Source organism: Simochromis diagramma, unplaced genomic scaffold (assembly GCF_900408965.1).
Source record: "Simochromis diagramma unplaced genomic scaffold, fSimDia1.1 OVJJ01000343.1, whole genome shotgun sequence".
In the NCBI taxonomy this organism is placed as follows: domain Eukaryota; kingdom Metazoa; phylum Chordata; class Actinopteri; order Cichliformes; family Cichlidae; genus Simochromis; species Simochromis diagramma.
In genome coordinates this window covers 14,031,852-14,052,595 of record NW_024386831.1, presented here as the reverse complement: position 1 = coordinate 14,052,595, position 20,744 = coordinate 14,031,852, and the positions used below count along the sequence as shown (strand labels likewise).

At 41.1% G+C, this 20,744-nt stretch overlaps 2 protein-coding genes across 2 annotated transcripts in view; one reads left to right on the top strand and one right to left on the bottom strand.

Annotated features, from left to right (window-relative positions):
* Window positions 1–14,731, top strand: part of agps (alkylglycerone phosphate synthase) — a 29,108-nt gene extending 14,377 nt beyond the window's left edge. Inside the window, exons 11-20 of the mRNA XM_040028058.1 lie at window positions 1,386–1,513; window positions 1,866–1,917; window positions 3,396–3,472; window positions 3,558–3,670; window positions 5,413–5,482; window positions 6,437–6,498; window positions 7,245–7,334; window positions 8,767–8,866; window positions 9,021–9,078; window positions 12,794–14,731. Coding sequence (XP_039883992.1) covers window positions 1,386–1,513; window positions 1,866–1,917; window positions 3,396–3,472; window positions 3,558–3,670; window positions 5,413–5,482; window positions 6,437–6,498; window positions 7,245–7,334; window positions 8,767–8,866; window positions 9,021–9,078; window positions 12,794–12,915 — 872 coding nt within the window. The 3' untranslated portion in view covers window positions 12,916–14,731. The remainder of the gene's footprint in view (window positions 1–1,385; window positions 1,514–1,865; window positions 1,918–3,395; window positions 3,473–3,557; window positions 3,671–5,412; window positions 5,483–6,436; window positions 6,499–7,244; window positions 7,335–8,766; window positions 8,867–9,020; window positions 9,079–12,793) is intronic.
* A 2,260-nt stretch (window positions 14,732–16,991) lies between these two features.
* pde11a (phosphodiesterase 11a) overlaps window positions 16,992–20,744 on the bottom strand; it is a 46,824-nt gene continuing 43,071 nt past the window's right edge. The window contains exon 20 of the mRNA XM_040028057.1: window positions 16,992–19,849. Within this exon, the coding sequence (XP_039883991.1) occupies window positions 19,616–19,849 (234 nt within the window). The 3' untranslated portion in view covers window positions 16,992–19,615. The remainder of the gene's footprint in view (window positions 19,850–20,744) is intronic.

Sequence of the window (20,744 nt, the reverse complement as noted above, 5' to 3'; positions counted from 1 at the left end):
ACTAACGCTAACCTAATGTTGAGAGTTAAATGATTGATTTAAAGCAGTGGTTGCACAATGGTCAGTGGCTTTTTTGGTCAAAATATTTGCTGCTAAAAACGCTCTTCATTGTGAATATTCCCTTTCCGCAAATACGTAGCCTTTAAGATGAGGTTAGTTTAATAGCAAGAGTTCCAGTAAAGTTAGCGTAAGCTGCACTCAGTATTTCATTGCATTGCATCTGTCCCGAGAGAGTTTTTCCAGCATTGCTGTTCTTATTGCCTCCATTTAGCCCTCACCCTGGCTCCTCCTACAGTCTTTCTTTCTCTCCTTCTCTAGATCCCCACCCCTCTCTCATTAAGTGGCTTCTCCTGCATGCTATCAGGAGGGGGGGGGAGAAAAAACCCTTCTTGGGGTGAGGCCCAATGCAGTCACGTTTTCCAGTGTGCCACTAGGGAGCAGCATGTGGCATACAGTGTCACATTAGAGGCCTCATTAACAACCATAACAGGCTGATGAAGCCTCCTGATGGACTGTGTTCATGGGGGATACATTTATAAATGAACGTGATCTATAATGATACAGAGTGCACAGGGTGCAAGAAAGCAATTTGGATCATAGCAATAAAATTCACAAACTAGCTCTAATAGCTGTTGTTCATTGTTGAGTGTGTGGAGAAAGTGTAAAAATGGCAATTACGTGTTGTGCAAACCCATCAGATATTCTCTTTTGTTGAAATAGTCCAAAACCCTTAAAATGTTTGTACAGTTCACTTTGAGAATAGATGTTTTTAAACTGTGCTTGTGTTCTTGTAGAAAAAGCAATGTTTTAATTTTTTTTCACTGATTGTAGTTTTCATTTTTCATCTGATAACAAAAGAAAGCATTTTGATTAGCCACATCTTTTTCAGAAAAGTCATCTGAAAGCAAGTGCTCAAAGATTGAGCTTAATTCAATTTTTTTTATGAGAAGAGATGGCAAACATCCTTTGCTACCCATAGTTTACTTTCAAATAAACATTGGGTATATTTGAACCAAGTGGTGTGAGGATTTCAGCAGCAGCAGCAGCTAATTGTTGAAAGCTTCCTGGTCATGAGGTCAGCCACAGGTTTCCTTCTACCTTGTGTGCGTGTTGCTGTTGTTGGTTTTGGTGCCTTTGATATACCCCTGCTTTACTTCCTGGTGTTCTTAAGCTGATAAATCTCAGTTATCCCCCAGTGTGTGGTAGAAAACCAGATCTGCTAAGTGAAATGTGAGACAAAGGTCACCAGAACAACCCCTGGGACATGTACCAGAGCCCTGTAAAACAGTCTTGAGTTCCGCTTAAAGCGGGTTAGGTCATATAAACTCTGGGAACTGATGTACTTCTTTTTGTTCTGCTCAAAATCTCACTGTGATTTTCCACAGGAACCCTGGGCGTGGTTACTGAGGTTACAATGAAGATTCGTCCCATGCCGGAGTACCAAAAATACGGCTCTGTGGTGTTCCCTAATTTCGAGATGGGAGTTGCCTGTCTTCGAGAGGTTGCCAGACAGGTAACAGGTTAATCTCCCCTTCAGCATGTTGTGCTCTGTTGCTTCATAAAGCCATGTCTCAACATGAGATGGAGGCTAGAAAGCTACTGTGTTTGAGGTATGCACAAAATAAGCACTTTCAGGTCTTCGTTTTACCTCCTTTAAAGCTAACCTGGCAGAAGAAAGCAGGGAAAAACTGATTTATAGACCAACTTGCAAAGGCATCTGACGTCGTCAGACCTCATTTGGCCTGAAGTGCTGTCTCAGAGAGTCTGTGTACTGTACATTTAGGACAAATAACCAAAAGCTATAAAGTCAAAGCTCTTTATTGTTGTTCATTCGACTAATTCGGGCCAACTTCTTTTCCCTGCAGAGGTGTGCCCCAGCTTCTATACGACTCATGGATAATGAACAATTTAAATTTGGTAAGTTTTATTTGGAGTTCACTTTTAAGCCCATCCCAGTTATCACCTCTTTATGTGTCTATATGACTTTCATTTAATCTACAAATTCTCAACATTAGCTTTTCCCGTTACAAGTAGGACTTAATTTGGCTAGATTTTTATTTTTTGTTTTTCCAGGCCCCAATAAAACCTTTGGCTTTGATCAGAGAGCTTTGCAACATGAGCCATATGATGTGGTTTAATCATTTCTTTAGTTTCTCCCATTTTATTTTGTTTGGTGTTCCACCTAACCATGAACGGCACTTGTGCAGCAGTCAATGATGTCACAACGGTCCATGCCACTGAATCGTTAAATTGATTATTATTTTTGCAACCGAATATCTGCGCGCGCACACACACACACACACACAAACACACAGTTTGAAGCACGATGAAAAATAAACCCGACCAGAATTAAGTCATTATTGCACTGAAGTTTTATGATGTTGTTTCTTCGGGTCCAGTGGAATGCATCTGGCATTCCCAGAGATCGCTGCAAAGTTCCCCAGTCTCGTGGGATCTCATTATCTTCCCTGTATTTCCACTTTTCACAGAGTAGGCACTTCCTAGCATTACACAGGGAAGACAAAGTGACCAGGATTTTTTTTCTTTTTCTTTTTTTTTTGGGAGGGGGGATAAAAACTAAAACTCATGGCACTATGATGCATTCATGGATTTAGTAACTTGTCCTTACTTTTTAATAATGATTACTGTGGAGAAAGTTTGTGTACTGTATAAAAGGGTTGTTTTCTTTTTTGTTTTTTTTTTAAGTTTGAGACTACACAAACAATTTAGCTCTACCTGTATTAATATATAAAAATAAGGATTTTGTATAAAGGAAAGATAATATAAACATATGAACATATCATTTTTGTTCATTGTATTAGCAATTTTTTCTCTCTGGATTTTGAGTATTTAATTAACGAGTATGATGGCTGTGAGGGACCTTAAGACCTACAATCACAGTTTGGAATGGAAACAATTAGGACACTAAGTGATGAAGAGACTTGAGCATAGGGGGAAATAAATGAACTGTTAAGTCTCGGCGACATCACCCATGACTTCCCTGCTGTGATTGATAACCATCCCATTGGCCCCAGCCCCTCATTTTCCCTTGTCCACAGGCGCTTTTGTGCGTCCGATCAGGAATAAATCAAAAAGGGTGGCTGAGGAAGACGGATATCACTGTGTCAACCCCACTTCCCTTCGGAAACTCTCTGATTTATAGTCGCTGTCGCTCGCAGCCACTGGCCAGTTGTGAAGTTATTCAAATGTTACCATTTATTTCTTCTTCTTTTGTTTGCAATTCCAAATATATCAGAGTTGCTTTGCTCTCTCAGAACACTGGAGGATGCAAGCAGAAGCAGAGTTTGCCTAATTTGTGGGAAATTTTGTTTTATTTACTTTAGGGCTTCTTTTAGGTGAATTAACTGAACTGATTTTAATCTGATATTTAACAGGTCATGCCCTGAAGCCTCAAGTATCTTCAATTTTCACTTCCTTTTTGGACGGGTTGAAGAAATTTTACATCACCAAGGTAAAAAATAACCAGGGGTGAACACTGTAAGGTTCTTGCTGCAGGTGTTTTACATGAAAAATGAGCCTACCTCTTTAATTCTCAGTTCAAAGGGTTTGACCCCAACCGCCTGTGTGTGGCCACCCTGCTGTTTGAGGGAGACCGCGAGAAGGTCCTGCAGCATGAAAAGCAGGTTTATGACATCGCTGCAAAATTTGGGTGAGTAGTGGCTGCTGAGTTTTGTATTTTTACATCTCTGTCTTCTATATCTTTATTGTTGGATCATTTAAAGATCAGAAAGGTTAGAAATGTGCCATAAGGTGAGGCTTTATACACAGTGGTGGCGCTGCTTTCAAGCAGCCTTGGAGTAGCAGTGATAAGAATTGAAAAGCACAGTTACACACTTAAGATTTGTTCTTCGACTCAGTAGTTTGTCTCGATGTGGATTGATGGATCACCTCTGGATGTCCTCCTGTCAGGCTAGCTTTAATGTTAAAGTAGGTGTGAGGTGGGCAGAGATAGTAGGGCACAGCTCCCCTTAGGACAGCACAGGGCCACAAGACACAGCTGGGGAGTGTTTGGCTCTTGTGATTGATCATGAAACACATCAATAAGGACTTTCTTGGAAATCTGTTACCAGCCAGCTAGAGAGGAAACCTCCTTCATCCAGAACCATTTTTAAGCCCTCAAAAAAGAATATTCAGTTCATTTGCCATCTGTGTAATTGTTATGAAAATAATTACTTTTATTTATTGGTGAATTGTAATTGGGAAACGGTAAAAGGTTTTTGGAAACCTAATATGAATATATCTGTGTAGAAATCTCATATAAACATTTCTCATCTATAACTAACTCCAAATAATCCTGATGCACAGTTTCCTCAGACATTTTTGTCTGTTCCCATTATTTTGCACAGCCACATAAGAACACAAAACCTCAGTCCTAATTTACTCAGATCCAAAATCTTCCACACACAACAAAAGAAAGAAAGAAAGCTTTAAAGTTCAAAGATGGATTTTTATTTAAACTGGACATTTAAAAAAAACTGCAGAAACATATGAATAGATAAAGATATCAACCTTTCATCTCAGGTAGACCACAAATGTGATATGTTTGGTCTGAAAACTGGCTGCAAGGATTTGTACAAGATTTGCATTGCACCATCATGGGTCATGACATAGCCAATGCATAAATGTGTTAGTCATTCATTAAAGTGGTTGTGGCAGTAACTCTTACGTTTGCAGATATTTCACATTTATGTGAAGCGTTTGTAAATCTATAGATCTCAAGTGTCCATACAGTTGCTACCAAAACTGACTCTGGATTTTTAATATTTTCTTTAGTTAAGAGAAACAATAAAAAAGTCCAGTGTTTCATTGTAATTAATATCTTGTGCAAGGCATTCCCTGTTTTGCCAAATGTTTGATCAGTATTTGATTGTACATGCCATACATTATATTCATTAAGTCTTATTTGACACCATTGTAGCATTTCATGTTTGCTTCTATTTTAGGATCTTGCTGAGGTTCAAACAATGGTTTTGTGATAGAAAGGGGTTAAGCCATACCAGCCAAAACCTGTCAGATGCAACATAGTCTTAATAATTGCATTATTTTCATTAAATGGCCATCACCCATCAGCTCAAGTGCCGGTGATGGATTGCTTAGGTGTGGTGAGGAACGTTTCCTGCAGTGATGGGAAACAGGAAGAAGGGTGAAAATCGATATAGTGATTTTCTAATGAGCTTGGCCTGATTAGTTTGGATGGTAGATGAAAATGTGATTACCCACCGCAGGTGATAGATGTGTGGCTGACCTATGGCGATGCAAGGAGCATAGCGCCATTGATCTGTACATTGTTGCACTGACAGCCTCCAAGACAGCGGTTGTGAGAGGGAGCAGCCGGAGCAACAAAGCTGAAGAAAAGATCTGTTAAATATTAACCCTGATGTCTCCTCGCAGGGGCCTGGCAGCTGGAGAGGACAATGGGCAGAGGGGCTACATGTTGACCTTTGTCATCGCTTACCTCCGGGTGGGTCACTTCTCTGGCTTTTTCCCTGCCTGAGCTGATGGGCAGGTGGGGCAGGCAGGGAGATTGCAATTTGACAGCGGAGAGGATAGCGAGCAGCAATGAAAGCAGCGGAATATGACCTCGGGAGGGCTTTGATTTGATCTGGTCGCAGTTGTTGTCAAGGCATTGAACAGCAGTAGAAGAGCACAGTAAATGCAGACAGAATGACAATAGAAAGTTGACTCAGGTCATCCCTGTTAGAAACCTTTCTGATAATCATCAACAAGCAGGGTGTTTAAATATACTTAAGCAGGTCATCAACAGCTTTCTGCTTTTTATTTATTTTTATTTTTTTGTATCTCAGTTGTCAAAAGTCCTTCCTCAGTGGCTCCATATTGTAGATGTTTACACATTCGCCCAACAAGCAATAATCCCGATTTCAGTCCCAGGAGGAGCCACAAACCCTTTTGGGGTTGCATCGGAAAGGGCATCCAGAATTTAAAGCCCTTTTCAATAAAGCAACAGCTTCTATTCAAAAATGCTTTTTTGCAATACAGGTCTGAAAATGTCTCGTTGAGATGTCTACTAGTACTACTAGTTATTTATGTAGTCATTCTTTATATTCTAGTTTTATGTTAGTGGTTTGTTCTGTTGAATGTAAGCCGGTGGTAAAATATCACAAAAAAGCCCAAGATAATGTCTTTGTTTTATCGGTACAGAGAAGAGAAGCTGCTTTCATTTCTCTTTTTTTCCTTTAAAAAAGAAAGTTGTGCTTTGCCTTTAAAAAAAAAAAAAAAAATCGATCGAATGTCATCCAGCTCATAAAAATAAGAAGCTGTGGTTTCAAAATAAGATCACAAGCTTGGAGGATTTCTGCATATGCTTGATTTACAGGGTTACCACAGTTCTTATAAAATGTGCTGAATCACATTAACATATCAGCCTGCTTATATATGTGCATTTCATTCCAACCAGGACTTGGGAATGGACTACTATGTGATTGGCGAGTCCTTTGAAACCTCTGTGCCTTGGGACAGGTAAATACATTGATTCACTCGCCTCCTGCAGAGTCTGCCCTGAGCGTCCTAATCCTGTTTTTCCCTTCCTTTCGTTTATTTCTCCTTGCCTCTGTCTTTCACATTCACCTTCATGCCTGCCTTCTCCCCTCATTAAATGACCCTGCCTTGGTGGAGCTTTTCCTCCTCAGCATACAAACGTACCACTACTGACATACTCACACACCCACACACATACATAGGAGGGGAGAGGTGTGTGAGTGTCCTCTGTATGTGTACCATGTACTATGAGACACAGGCTCATCTCACACCCATGTACTGTGATCTGCATTTTCTACATGTTTTCATTGTCCTGCTTTCTCACACAACAAACAGGAGCACATGCAGGCTCCTTGTTGTGTAACATGCCTGATGGGGAGAGACCAAGAGATCAGGCAGTGAGGCGAGCATATGTGCCTGGCTCATTACCCAGCCTCCTCCCCATCCTCCACACTCCACGCACGACTGCAGATGCTTAGGACTGGCGGCCATTTCCACACCAGTGGGAATCTCTCCCACAATGGTCTTCATGTTAGTCAGTCTGGTCTCTACCTCCTGCCTGGTCTCTTGCCTTTCTTTAATGTTTTTGGTCTGTCTTTCTTTTATTATTTATATTTTTGCAGTGCTTGGTTTTAAATACACATTGTTGTCATGTTTTAAACACACAAATATCAGCTTAAACTCCTATTAATTTTCTTTCTTGTCTTTTCTTTCTTTTCTTTTTTTAGGGTTTTGGACATTTGCAGAAATGTAAAAGCGCGCATTGTGCGAGAGTGTAAAGACAAAGGAGTTCAGTTTCCACCATTATCCACATGCAGGTAATATTTAAAAACAGTTTCCAAAAGACTGAGCCTGTACAAGCGCTCTGCCAGTCTCCTCACCATATTTTAATGTTTAACACTAGTGCAGAAACGACACCTACAGTATAGATTTCATATTGTTCTTCCCATGAAAAGAACACAACAATGCACTGTGTGTTCTAATTTGTCCAAAGCCTATTAAAAATATGACACTCTCAATCAGGTCACACATATGTAACGAGCTCAGGTAACTTATTAAACAAGCAGGGCAGTGTAGTTTTTAGCAAATGATACTCAAGGATTAAATGGTTTTCTTGTTGGATGCTATTTTAAACTGAGGAATAAGGTGTAGTTGTTTGTTACAGTTTGTAACAGTTTTTTAAATTTTATTTAAATTTTACAAATATAAATGCTTCAGAAAAAAATAATAAACATCATGCTGTGATAAAATATCATCACATCAATCCTTTAAATGACATTTATACACAAATAATCAAGAGCATTCCCCAAATGAAATATTTTAAAGAAGTCGGTCCAAATTAGAAACAAATGAAAAGCAAAGAAAAAATAGATCTTTGCCTATCAGTTGCTAACTTTTATTGTTTGACAGCAAATGGCATTCAATCCTAAAGATACATTTCAGTTATAACCTTGGAAGTACTGAGGTGCATACCAAGTGTGACCCCTGTTGAGTTTGCAAGAGCCACGGAGACAATGCGGTCGGACGTTGTGACAGACAGACGGCGAGCTGGTTGAGGAGCACCAGGCTGCTGCTCACAGATTGCGGACAGATTAGGCCTCAGCCTGATTATGCTACAGCCATTCATTTCCCGGCTGCAGTCTGTCACATGATTGATTTGTCCATTTAACCTCCAGAAAAGTGAATGTGCCAGGTGATGGGCCATGTCAAATGAACAAGGGCCCAGCACCCTGCTCCTCCAGAGGGAGCAAGGCCAGAGAGAGAACATGTAAACGGGAAAAGCAGCATTATATTCTCAACACAAAGGTTGTTACACAATATGTTCGAAAACCTGAGCGTAAGCTGCATTTAGTGGTGTGGGGAAAACACAAATATTATGATGTCAGTTGAATCACCCTGCCTGCGTCATACCTGAGGAGTAAATGTGGCTCAGATGATTCAGTAAAAGGATTTGATCGCCATTTATTATGTGATAATGTTGTGTTATTAAAGGCGACAGTGCTTCCACGCTGCCTCCGCTTTCTGCTAACCATGAATGGAATTGAGGTCAGAGGTTCGCTGGGGAAAACCAAACCTCCCAGTGCACTTTGTCTTCCGATTCCAATAGAAAAGAATCATTTATTGTATGTAAAATGGAGCAACAAAAAACTCCTCCTTCACATGCATGTAAATTGGATTTTCTGAGAGACGGTGGAAAGAGAAAGATTAAGGTTTTATCCGCTCGTTTGAACGCGTTTCTTTTTCGTGCAGGGTGACTCAGACGTATGATGCCGGTGCCTGTGTCTACTTTTACTTTGCCTTCAACTACAGAGGACTCAGTGATCCAGTGCATGTGTATGAACAAGTGGAGGTAGATCCAGTTCTATTTTTCTGCACATTATGCCACAAACTCTTAAAATGTGATAACATGTTGAAACGCCAACACCCATCAGAACAGATGTCAGAATATAACATTATATAATGTATAAACTGAGTGTTGTTTTGTTTTTTTCCCCTCTTCACAGCATGCAGCTAGAGAGGAGATCCTTGCCAATGGAGGGAGCTTGTCACATCACCATGGAGGTACCCAGAGCTGAGAATTTTGTGCTTAAAATGTAGAGCCTGTTTTCACAAACTGCAGAAAGCAAGTGCACATAAATCACCAAAAAAGCACAGTGATGTTATATTTGGACATTCTCTTATGTTTCAGTTGGCCAGGGGAAAAAAAAAAGTTTTGTACTGAATCGTGATGACAGCATGGCAAGCCTACCCGGCGTGCTCTTCCACGCTGGCAGCCAGTCGTGCTGTAAATGTGCATTTGGTCGTGGATCTTTCATCGCTTCCTTCACATTTCCAAAATCTGTTCCCGCAGCTCAGATGAATGACTCTGACTCGGCTATTTGTTCATTTCAGCAGTGACCAAATGAAACGTGAGCAGGGGAGGGCAGCGAAACAACTCTCCTGGCCCCATCAGGGCTAACCGAAACGGCTGCCTTATCTATATTGCCATCCGCCTCGCTGTTTTCATACATCACTTGAGGCTATTCATCACACCTGTCAAAAACAGTATGTAGTGAATCAGCTGCGATATTAAATCACAATTTTTCCTGAAGGCGGGGACGGGTTCAAAATTAAAAGATTGCTAATAAAAAGGAGGCAGCGGGCCGGGGTAAATGATGCCGCCGTTATCGCCGGCTGTACACTGACCTCCAAACGGTGGCCCGGCCACCCCGAGCGGCACGGGGAGGTGACGCTGGGGAGAGGGGGGTGGGATATTGATGCAGCTACCGTGTGCGAGGCCCATTCTGTAATTGTGATTAATAACAGCGGGGCTCGCTATCTGGGTGCAGACAGGACGGTTTGTCTGCCCACAATCAGCGCTTGACAAATGGAGCTAGTTTCCCTGGGTTTTGTGTATCAAACAAAACAGATGTAGTCAAGGATGGTGAGGTGGGAGGCCAGTGGAGAAAATATACATTTTTGTGGCCCTGTATTTACAGCAGGTCAGCACGGTGCTGCGTGGGCGTACGAAAGGGAATCTCTGCATGCAGAGCGCTTCGACCCCTTTCACTACAGGACGTAATACTCACCTAACAGCACTGTGTGTCAGCTGCTGTCCAGGGGAAAACATTTTTCATGAAAAAGGAGTCAGTTTTAACAAACTGGCTTTAAAAACCCCCAAAACAAACATGTTAAATGTTTAAATACTGGCCAGTGCTTAAAGACAGAACACCAGGAGAAATGTCCTCTTTAACTAGGTCACCAGTGTCGCAGCAGTGAAGAGTTGTCGGAACATCCATCACCAGGAGAATCATCCATCTATCAACCCTGCACCGCAACTCCTCAACCAATACTCCAGCTTGGTCATATCAGAGGAATGCATGGCCACTGCCTTACCCTGTCTGTCATGTCCTGACCCCCATTTGTTAGAGAAACCCCAGGAGAGCGAGAGCGGGGTGTGGAAGCGGATGAGCCTCAACCCAGCTTCTCTCTTCTTCTCCAAATGAAGGCCATTCGAGGGTGCCCAGCATCTTCACCTCACCTTGCGGCTTTCTTTTTCTTTTCTTTTTTTTTGCGGAGATTCTCTCTCACCTGCTCCCCTCACTGCACTTCCACTCAGGTCACTGCTCTCAGGAGGTAAAAAGAATGACCTGATTTGGTGAAGTTCCGCGTTTGCCATTCGCCCTGAACTTCCCCGGGCTTTTCCACATGGGAGAAATGTCAGTTGTTTGATTTTTGAGAAGGAGGAGGGGCTTTTCTAAAATAGCTACCTGCACTTCTTTGCATGTCTCAGCTGCACACACCAAGCCTGGTGAGATTGATTGCAATAGCAAGCAAAAAAGAGAGAATATGACAAGATAGATGTGTAAATTATCACAGTGATGGAGGCAATGATGCAGTCCCAGCACCTTCTGTTTTCTCTCCTATTCCTGAGAGGAGGGTGGGATGGAGGTGGAACGAGGGGAAAGAAGTGGGGAGGAGGTGGTGGTGGTAGAGAGCTTGGTACTTTCTTAGTTATTGGGTAGCAGCTGATTGGTCCCCTTGTCACCATCTGGAGGTTTGTGTGGTATCAGAGTCCCCAGTGACCCCGCTGTCTGCCCTGTTTTGTCAGGAGACGGGCCTCACTAGCCTCATGGCTTATCCCCATCTGGGTTTCCTGGCCAAACTCTGATAACATAGCGTTGTAACATGTCAGGGTGGCCCCTTTTTCTCATCTTGCCCTGGGAGCACTGGGGGGAGTAGAGGCTGCTTTCCTACTAGTGCAGAGAGAAATGTGTGGATTGGGAAAGGAAGGCATGTGAAGACACGTTTTTGGGTTTTTTGGGGGGGTTTTTCCTTTCGTTTTTTTTCCTTTTGGCCTTTATAATCTTATCTAAACTGATTACACTGCTGGTTTCACATGTTTACACAGAGAGCAGCACCTGTTCTGAGCTGCTCTGTTCTCAAGTCTCTTTTTTTTTTTTGCGTGGGTGGGTTGTAGATATCGAGTATTTCTTTTAAAGTGACACGACGTCAAAAGTTAAAATTTACTTACTTCCTCTTTGCTGGACTGTTATTAAAAGACGACTTTTTCCAAGAATGAAGCAGCTTTCCTTTCCCGGATTTTTAGTTATTAGTATCACACTCTGATAATGACTACTTGCTCTTTTTGAACTGATTTTGCAGGGATTAAAGCTAAAACAGTGACCGAAATCATCATTCTCACAGGCAACTTATCTCACATTTTTCAGTGTTTTACACTGAAAAATGTGAAAGTTGCCTGTCAGCTTCCCAAATCCCACATTATCCCCCCAAAAAGTTGTACTGATAGAAAACAGAGAGAAGGTGAAAACTTCTCATGTATCATTTATTATTTAAGTACTTGGTTAGGCCATAAAAGGCAAAATTAAACTTGAAATTAGATCAATTTTCGTGACTGTGCCGAAAAACATTTGACATGAACCTAAATCTACTTATTTGGGGTTTCTTGGGTCTACTGACCAGTTGAGTAAGTCAGTGTTGTTAGTCCCCAGTAGCACCACTCTTTTCCTCCTCTTATTGCCAAATACAAAAATATAAATTACTGCTTTAATTTGGTTACATTTGCTGTTAAATTCTTCTGTTTGAAAAGTTGCCGGCTCCACTCTGCGGGACCCTGTCAGGTCCAAATGCTTTGGAGAATGTCGAACTGGACAGCTGGTAAAGTAATGGGCGCTCTCACTGGGCTTCATGCCGAAGGCAGTCTCACTCCTCAGGTTGGGGGGTTTGGACGACGACGATGAGAGGCCGCGAGGAGCGGCTGAAAGCCAAACTCCCGCTGACAGAGTGCCATTGTGTTGGTGCTCCACGGCTGGCTGTGGCACCCTAATGATGATCGGGCCAGTGTTGGGGCATAGAGTGACGTTCGGGACAACGGAGCACAACACCCTCGCGGGTCAGCTGGAGGAGTGCGGCCGTTGGCACAATGAGACAGAAAACGCTCCTGTGACTCTGGGGGGGGGGGGGATTGGAGGGGAGCGGTGGCTCAAAAAGTGAGGGAGCCGGGGACGGCCCGCTCCAGCCGCCAGCCGGCCCCTCCTCTGGGAACACACAGAGCCTAATGAGTTTGATAGTCTGCTGAGCTCCATAAATCATGCCATGCAAAACATTTCTCCTCTCTGAATAAAAGCATTTATCACCCTCTGTTTATTCACTCACTCTCACAAGATTGATTGGCTCCCAGCAGCCTGCTGAGCAATCAGCCGTGCCGATTCCTCTATTTCTCCCCCTCAGTCGTCTTCCTTGGTTTTTTTATTTATTTCTCTCCTCTGTCATTCAGTGGGGAAACTTCGGAAGGAGTGGATGAGAGAGACCATCTCCAGCGTCGGCATGGGGATGCTCAAGTCTGTCAAGGACTACGTGGACCCAAATAACATCTTCGGCAACAGAAACCTCCTCTAATTAAACAATTCTGTCCATCTTTAGCTAACCTTTTTGTTTTGTTTTGTTTTCTGAAAGCATCTTGTGCATTTTTGATTAATAGATACTAAATGTGATTTCAAAACGGACACAGATCTTTGTCATCTACATCAAAAGTGTCATCCGGTGCCATTTAACGATTCACCCAGGCTTTTTCTTGCTTTGACTTTGTATTGCACTTAATCTGCTGTAACAATCATTGTCGTCCATGTTGAAGCTCATTTTTACTCGTGTCACGGTCTCATCCTCCTAAGCCACAACTGTGATGCAACAAAAACCTTCATTTTTCATCACATTTTCTTTTGTTAAACTGCTAAAAATCCTTGCCAACATTAGCAGAAACAATTTGTCTACATGATCCTGTCTTGTGTGTGAGAGTGTGTGTGTGTGTGTGTGTATGAGTGTATGCAATTGAGTGATTGGCATTTCTTTAGTGGTAACTTTCAGCTCAATGCGCTTTCTGAAGCTCTGTGCCTTTCTAAAGCTTTTGTCTGCCTACCCTTCTACTACACGTGTGTACATTGAAGTCCCTTTGTGAAGGTCATCAGTGTCTCCTGTTCATCTTTTCATGCCCTCCTGCCTTCTGTTGTACTGACCAATTGCCAAGAGACTTGTTTCTTGTGTATGCGTGTGTGTGTGTGTGTACCACTGGTGATGAACTTTTTCGAGTTAAATGGGACCTATTATGTTCATATCTAGCCCCACCTTTCTATTCTTGGACTCTGCTCGAGTAGCTTGGCACGATTCACAGGTCACAATAATCGTTATTTATCTTCTGCTGGACCTTTGCATATCTCATCTCAGCTAGCTCTCTTCTAATTGGCTGCCAGTCACAAACAGTAGTGTTCAGCAGCAGGTGGGTGGGGTTGATGTTATGGCAACATTAACTACAATAATAAAACCATAATAGAAAATGATGAAAAAACATAATGGGTCCCCTAGAGTCTTTGTTCTGCACAACCAAAATTTCCCCACCCTTAGATGAACAGTATGAGGATAAAGACTGATGATTCCCAGTGTGTTTAGCGTTTGCACTGAAGGCATTAACCTTGCATGGTTTGTTGAGAGAGTGGGGGGAGGGGAAAAAAGCCATTTCCATTATGACCACGTTTGCAGTGTAGGGCCTCTGGATTCTGGTGCTCACGTTGTACCAAAGACTCAACTCATCAGATCATGCGAGCATACTGTACATGTGTTTAATGTTATGGCAATTTACTGCAAAGTTAAACTGTATTTTTTAATTAGCATATGCAAAGATAACCATCTGAAGAGCTCTAAAATGTAAATATGTGTGACTGTTACACCTGCTAAAACTTTGTATTAAAACACAAGTCCATGTTTCAAACACTTTTTTTTTTTTTCTTCCTGCCATGTAGTTGTATCATTTGTGTTCACCCCAAAATTCTTCAGCTCGTCAAACAGTTGAATAGTGTATTGTATGAAAGGTTTTTTGGATCGGACCCTGTAATGTACTACATTTTGATACTGGACTTTTTGCTCTCATGTTGAAGTAAGGTCTACCTTTCCATTGTTAACTATGTGTCATGTTTTCCAGGATCCCTGTGTGCTTTAAGGTCAAAAGAAATCCCCCAAAAGTAAAAAGATTTGTTCAGGACCCCGCCCCCAAACTCTTATCTGACCTTCTACCCTCTTGTGTCAAAAATATGCGAGAGCTTGTTTTTGAATGTTATGGCTGTACCCTTTTTGGTCAATTTTTCCACTTCTCTTAACAACATAGTAACTTCTAAGTATGTTTTGTCAATGCTGTTTGTGCAATAAATTAAAGTAAAACTTCCCAGTTGTGAATTCTTTATTATTTTCTTTGGCTTTTTGTATGCACTCCACATTGTTGCGAGAGCAGAAAACTTTTTCCTCATACATCATCTTAAATTTAGCCCTTCAGTTCTAGTCTTTATTTATACTGTCAGGCTGTTAGGAAGGTCAACGAGAGCCTGAGAGCAGCTTTTTTTTGTTTGCTCAGCCTTTACCTGCACCATGCGGAGCTCAAGGTAAAACAGCAGAGCTTAACAGAGCCTGTCTTTTGCTTCCTGGCAGGCTTTTATTTTTTATTATTTTTTTTCTACGCACAGGCTCATTTGGGAGTCATCTTCACCCACACAGCCACCCACACACACTGCTGGCTGACGTCAGCACCACCAAGATCAACAGCAATCGAGCTCAGACTTGAACTGTGAAATGCGCTGCAGCTTTCACAGTCTAACAGTCTAATGCTCAGAATTATGTGTGAATAGATTTATCAGATAAAAGACACAAGGGATCCATAATTAAATTTAGGACTGACTGTCATATTTCCCGATATGATTAGATTGATATATTTTGCAGGTAATTAGTATCTTTTCACTAATATCTTTACATCTTTGTAACCTGACCAGTCTAATGTTTGTTGTGCAATTTCCACTCTTTACAAATTCAAAGATTTCTCAATGAAACGCCCTATCTACTGAATTTCATTGAGAGATACAGTTTGTGTGCAAGGATGCATTTGTCCACATGAGGTCAGTACTGCACTGAAGAAATCAGATGTAAAACGGGAGACAGTGTCCATGGTGAGGAAAACTTTAATAAGCATCTCTGATGGACTATTTGGTACTGTGCAAAAGTCTTGGGCTGCCTCTTGTTTTCTTGAATTCTTTTGAAAGTCAATATTCAGTAACGTCTTCAAGCAACATAAAGAAGTCCAGACGCTTTTTTCTTTCCAAGCTTCTTAGACTACCACTGATAGTGTTTTTCTATCTAGGTATTGGAAGAGTCTTTGGGATTGTTGTCAAACTGAAAAATGACGCCACTGCCAATCAGAAGCCCCAGAAAGTTGATTCTGTTTATCTGGACATTGCGTTTTCAGTGGGAGAAACTTTTGATCAACCATCCAAGTCTCTGCGTTTTCATCTGAAAATGCAGCATCCAGATAAACAGTATCAACAGTATCTGTACGAGTGAGCATCTATCAATACAGGCCAATCAGATGCTTTTCTGATGTTATTCCATAATGGATCAAAACCTTTTTTTGTGTGTGTTCATAATTTCATCAAATTTGTTAAGACGCCAAGGTCACTGGCTGAAATAAAGCCACAAACCATGACAGAGACTCCCACCTTTCCATTTACACCATTTCTGTTGATGCTTTAATCAACATTAAAGCTCAACTAAGGGGCCAGATACAGATCATGTTTCAGGTCATGATTTCTTTGTATTTCTTAAGGATATGACTTTCAGACACTGTTCATTTTCTGTAGATGTTTTTTAAGGCCTGTCATTTCCTCTTTTGTCCTCCACTTGTTTTTTTTTTAAGGGCACACTCCACACCATGCTGAGATATGCAAACTTTTCAGCTAATAGCTCTTTGAGAATCACCTTGTTGAGGCAAAAATACAGTGTTATGTCTGTCAGACTGTTATCGTTGACATTTTTTTTAGATTTACTAAAGAAGTGGGAGCAAATTATGTGTTTTTGTGCCTAAAGATACAATTTAAAATGAGTTCTTTGCTAAGTTGTCTGCTATCTGTAGACACAACACTTGTTCATCCCTCGAGTTAGGTGCTTCTTTTACACTTAGATGATTCATAGGTCAGATTTAAGTGGTTTTTGGTTTTGCAAACAAAAAAACATACAGTCAGGTATAAAAACTGGACTGAAAATGTGTGAAAAAGCAGCCAGTCTCCAAAGAAAAGCTTTGAAAGACCTTCAAAAAATCTGGAAAAGTACTGCTCAAGACTACTTTAAGAAGTTACAGGAAATTCTGACTCCTTGGAAGCAAGATATAAAGAAAGGAGACATGGCTTTGGCACAGAACTGTAAAAATGCACCATTAAAATTAAAGGTCAGTTAAAATCTCGTTGAATTATTGATTATTAAAAAGGCTATCTAACAAAGAAATATAGTTTGTGAGCCTTGTATGTAGTAACAGGTAATAATTTACATAGAAGCAGCGTTTTACTGTTTGTTTGTTTTTTTTAAATAAATGCATAAAATAAAAGGCATACTTGACAGCACTGCAGCTTCAAAATGGACCACCACAATCAGAGTCAGAGCAAACCAGAGCATGTGTAGCAGCAGTTTTTATTTAAACTCTCAACAGAAACATCGCTCATTTGCCTTTCCATGCCTTAGTTTTCTTTCAGTTTAGCCTGCCGTGAATAAATCCAGAGTCCAAACTGGGAGAAAGTAGAAACACAAAAAGCACGTTACACTGCGGGGAAAAAATGAGTAGAAGTTGGCCCTGCACGGAGACCTAATTGGAAAATAGAACAGTGATATTCATACGTAAATCACATAACATGATGCAATAGAATTTAAGTCATGCATTTCCCATGAGATAAAATGTTTACTGATGAAAGTACGAGGTATTTCTTGGCTCACTTATTTGCTACATCCTTAGCAAGTGGTTGAATTTAATACTGCATAAAGACATGCGATTTCTTTAAAAAGAACAAAACAAACAAACAAAGAAAAAACAAACAATCTGGCTGACTTCAGTTTAGCTCTTCAACTAAAATACAGAGCACACAGATCCATGCCACACAATGTGCACAGTCACGTTGTAAAACTCCAGTTAACAAAAGCTACAACACAATTCATAAGGCAAACCCCCACCCCAAAATAACACTTATTATAATTGTTTGATAATTTAAATGATGTCCAATTTAAAGCCTAATTTAGAAATGGTGTCATCACATAGTTTGTCCATAGGGTGGCTCCAACTCCAAAGCTCTCAGGACTATGCAGGAGCACAAGAGTATACATCTCAGCTGGGGATAGACTGTATATAAAAGATAGATGGAGAAGCCAATGTGGAAGTTCTTTAAATAACCAGCAGGGGGCAGCACTGACTGTCAAAAGAGCTGCAGTTGTATATATGTTTACAGGAAAAATGCCCTGGGCTCCCTTGCTCTTTAAGCTCAGCATATACTTCCCTGATTATTTTAATAGCTTGTTTCAAGGCATACTAAATAAGCCACACAGCCAAGTATTTTAATTAAAATTATCATTAGAATTGGAAAGTAAGTGAGTCACATGTTGTTAGCCGATGACTGTGTGGTGTCTCTCAGTTTCAAAGTCAGATCTTCTTCTTCTTCATTTCACTAAAACAATACGTTTAAGACTTAAGTCGCACAGTTTACTAACTGAAGGGTGGCTTAACGAAGGCTCTGTCCATCCTTTATATACAGTCTAACCGTGGAGTCAAGTGGGGTCATGATAGTAAGTTTTTTGCTATTTTATGAAATATTTAGTGATGTTAAAAATGAATATATAACTGACATTTAACTAACATATTATGTTTCAATATCTTCAAAGAATATCACCCAATATATAGGTATTGAAAGTTTTTACTTTCTCATTTAAGTCCCAACAATATATTAATGACTGGGCTCTAATTGAAACAAAAGTTTGTGACTACAAGTGATATGTCATTGTCTCAGGAATTTTTTTAAATAAAATGCAGTATACAGCTGGTAGCATTTGTGAAGTTTAGAAAAGGCCAGAAATTAGATTGAAACGTTTTACATTTTAGGAAATACCCTTAACTGCTACAGACAATAAACAATGAGAAACAGCAATGCTATCTGCTTCCACGTGTTTGCAGTCTCTATGCTATCTAAGCTCTGATCACCTGCCTGTTCAACAGATAACCACAAGAGTGGTAAGGATCTTCCTTTCAAACTGATTGGCTATAAGCAAAAAAGGGCAGCTCTTAAAATGTCCAACAATGGCTTTTGATATTAAAGAATATTTTATTTTTAGGTAACAGCTGCGAGTGTTAAATTAGTAGATGTTAAGATTTTTCCTGCAGAAGTTAATATAATATCAGAACAGCTTCATCAAGGCACGTTTGTGTGTGTGTGCGCATATGTAAGTTTGTATGTGATAAGTCAGGCCCTGCATTTATAAAACTAGGCAAATATATATTTAAGTTTATGGGGGTCAAGATGTTAATTGCAGTCACTGGTTTTTACAAATTATGGCAAAAAAAATACAGCGTGGTTTGACACACTATCTAAGAACCTCAGCACGGAGGCCATGCATGTTTCATTAGGATCCTAAAACAAGGCACAGGAAAAGAGGGAGTGGGAATTCAATTTGCATTGCAAGCACTGTCACAGGTCCTTGTTGTTCCTGCACCCCGTTGGCCTTCAGAAAGTCTACAGCCACATTACAATCCTTACTCTTTTCAATAACTCGGTAGCCTATTTACAGATTTACAAATAATAATAATAATCTGTTACCCTGGACAAAAAGAATGACCAACAAGAGGGTGCCAAAAGCAAAACAAACCACAGCAGAGACAAATATTCCTCCCCTATATTCTCCACGACTGTGCTGAAAATCTGTACACTGCCGTGGAATTGTTGGTGTTAGCTCACTGGCTGACATGTTGACACAGTGGTTTGAGTTTCCTTTCTGACGTGGCGTCATCGGCTGATTTGTAGTTGCTCTGACAAGCTTGCCAAACACAGTTCTGTCACCCTTCAGCACAGGGAATCTGAAGGCAGCAGAAAAACCTCTATGATAGCGCCACACTCAAGTCTGAAGCTCATCCCTAGTAGCAAAAAGCGAACAGGAGCAGAGCCCATGAATCTCTGCATGCACTGCACTTCCTCCTTTGCAAACTGCATTTTGGAGGAAATAAGCCTAGGAAATCAGCTCAGAAGCTCGGCAGCAGAAGCTAACTAGCTGCTTTAGATGGTGATCCGTCAGCACTGCCACTGCAGCAGGGTGTGCTGCCAGTTTTGGCCACAGTGCAGCCACTGGCTTCTGTGCTGTCACCACTGCAGGGGCTCGCGGGTGCAGAAACACTCTGGCCACGTTGTCTCTTCCTGTTCAGTTCCTCCCATTTGGCCCTGTTAGCTTTGATCATGTCAACCATCGGCTGAAGTTTGGGATTCAACTTGACCAGAGTCTAGAAAGAGAAAGAGGGGGGGAAAGGAATTAACACTTACAGTTGGCTACATGTGCTTACAACGGCAAGATACTGCTTAAAAACAAATGTTTTGAAATGCTACTTTTGCAGGGTTAAAGGGTTGACAGAAATAAATAAAGGATAAAACACCACAAGCAAAAAAAAAAAAAAAAACTCAAAACACCCAAAAAGTTTTCGTAGTATACAGCCGGGACTGAGGAAAACTTCTTATTTTGCTTCCGCTTGTCTGGATTCAGGTCACAGGGGTAGCAGTCTAAGCTAAGAGAAACCCAAACATCTCTCTCCCCAGCCTCCTCCAGGCTATCCAGAGGGATGCATTCCCAAGGCATTCCCAAGCCAGCTGAGAGACATAATCTGTCCAGCATGTCTTCCTCATGGTCAGCAGCCTTCTGCCAACAGGACTCAGAGTCCCTCCCAAATGACTGACCTCCTCACCTTATCTCTAAGGGAGAGCCCAGTCACTCTTAGAAGAAAACTCATGGGGGGTATTTTTATTTGTTTGTCTGTCTGTCTGTTTTTTTGAAGAGGAATGGATCTTATAGACGAAACAAGAAACGCTGCATGCTGAAGTGATGATGCACTATCATGCCTTAAAGCATGGCTCTGTTTTTTGTTTATTTTCCTCTTAATAGGACTGTAATTTCTGCAATATAGACTGGCAACTTGTCTAGCGTGTACCCTGCCTCATGTCCCATGACAGCTGGGACAGTCTCCACCCTCTAGCCATCCGCTCTTCATTTCCCCCTCATGAGGAATGAATGGCTGGATGGAGCATAATTTATTAAATCAACTATTCCCAAAGTCAAGAGTACTGCAGGCCACTTAAAAACCAGAAAATCCCACGCCCCCCCCCAATTTAAAATCTTCACTCTAA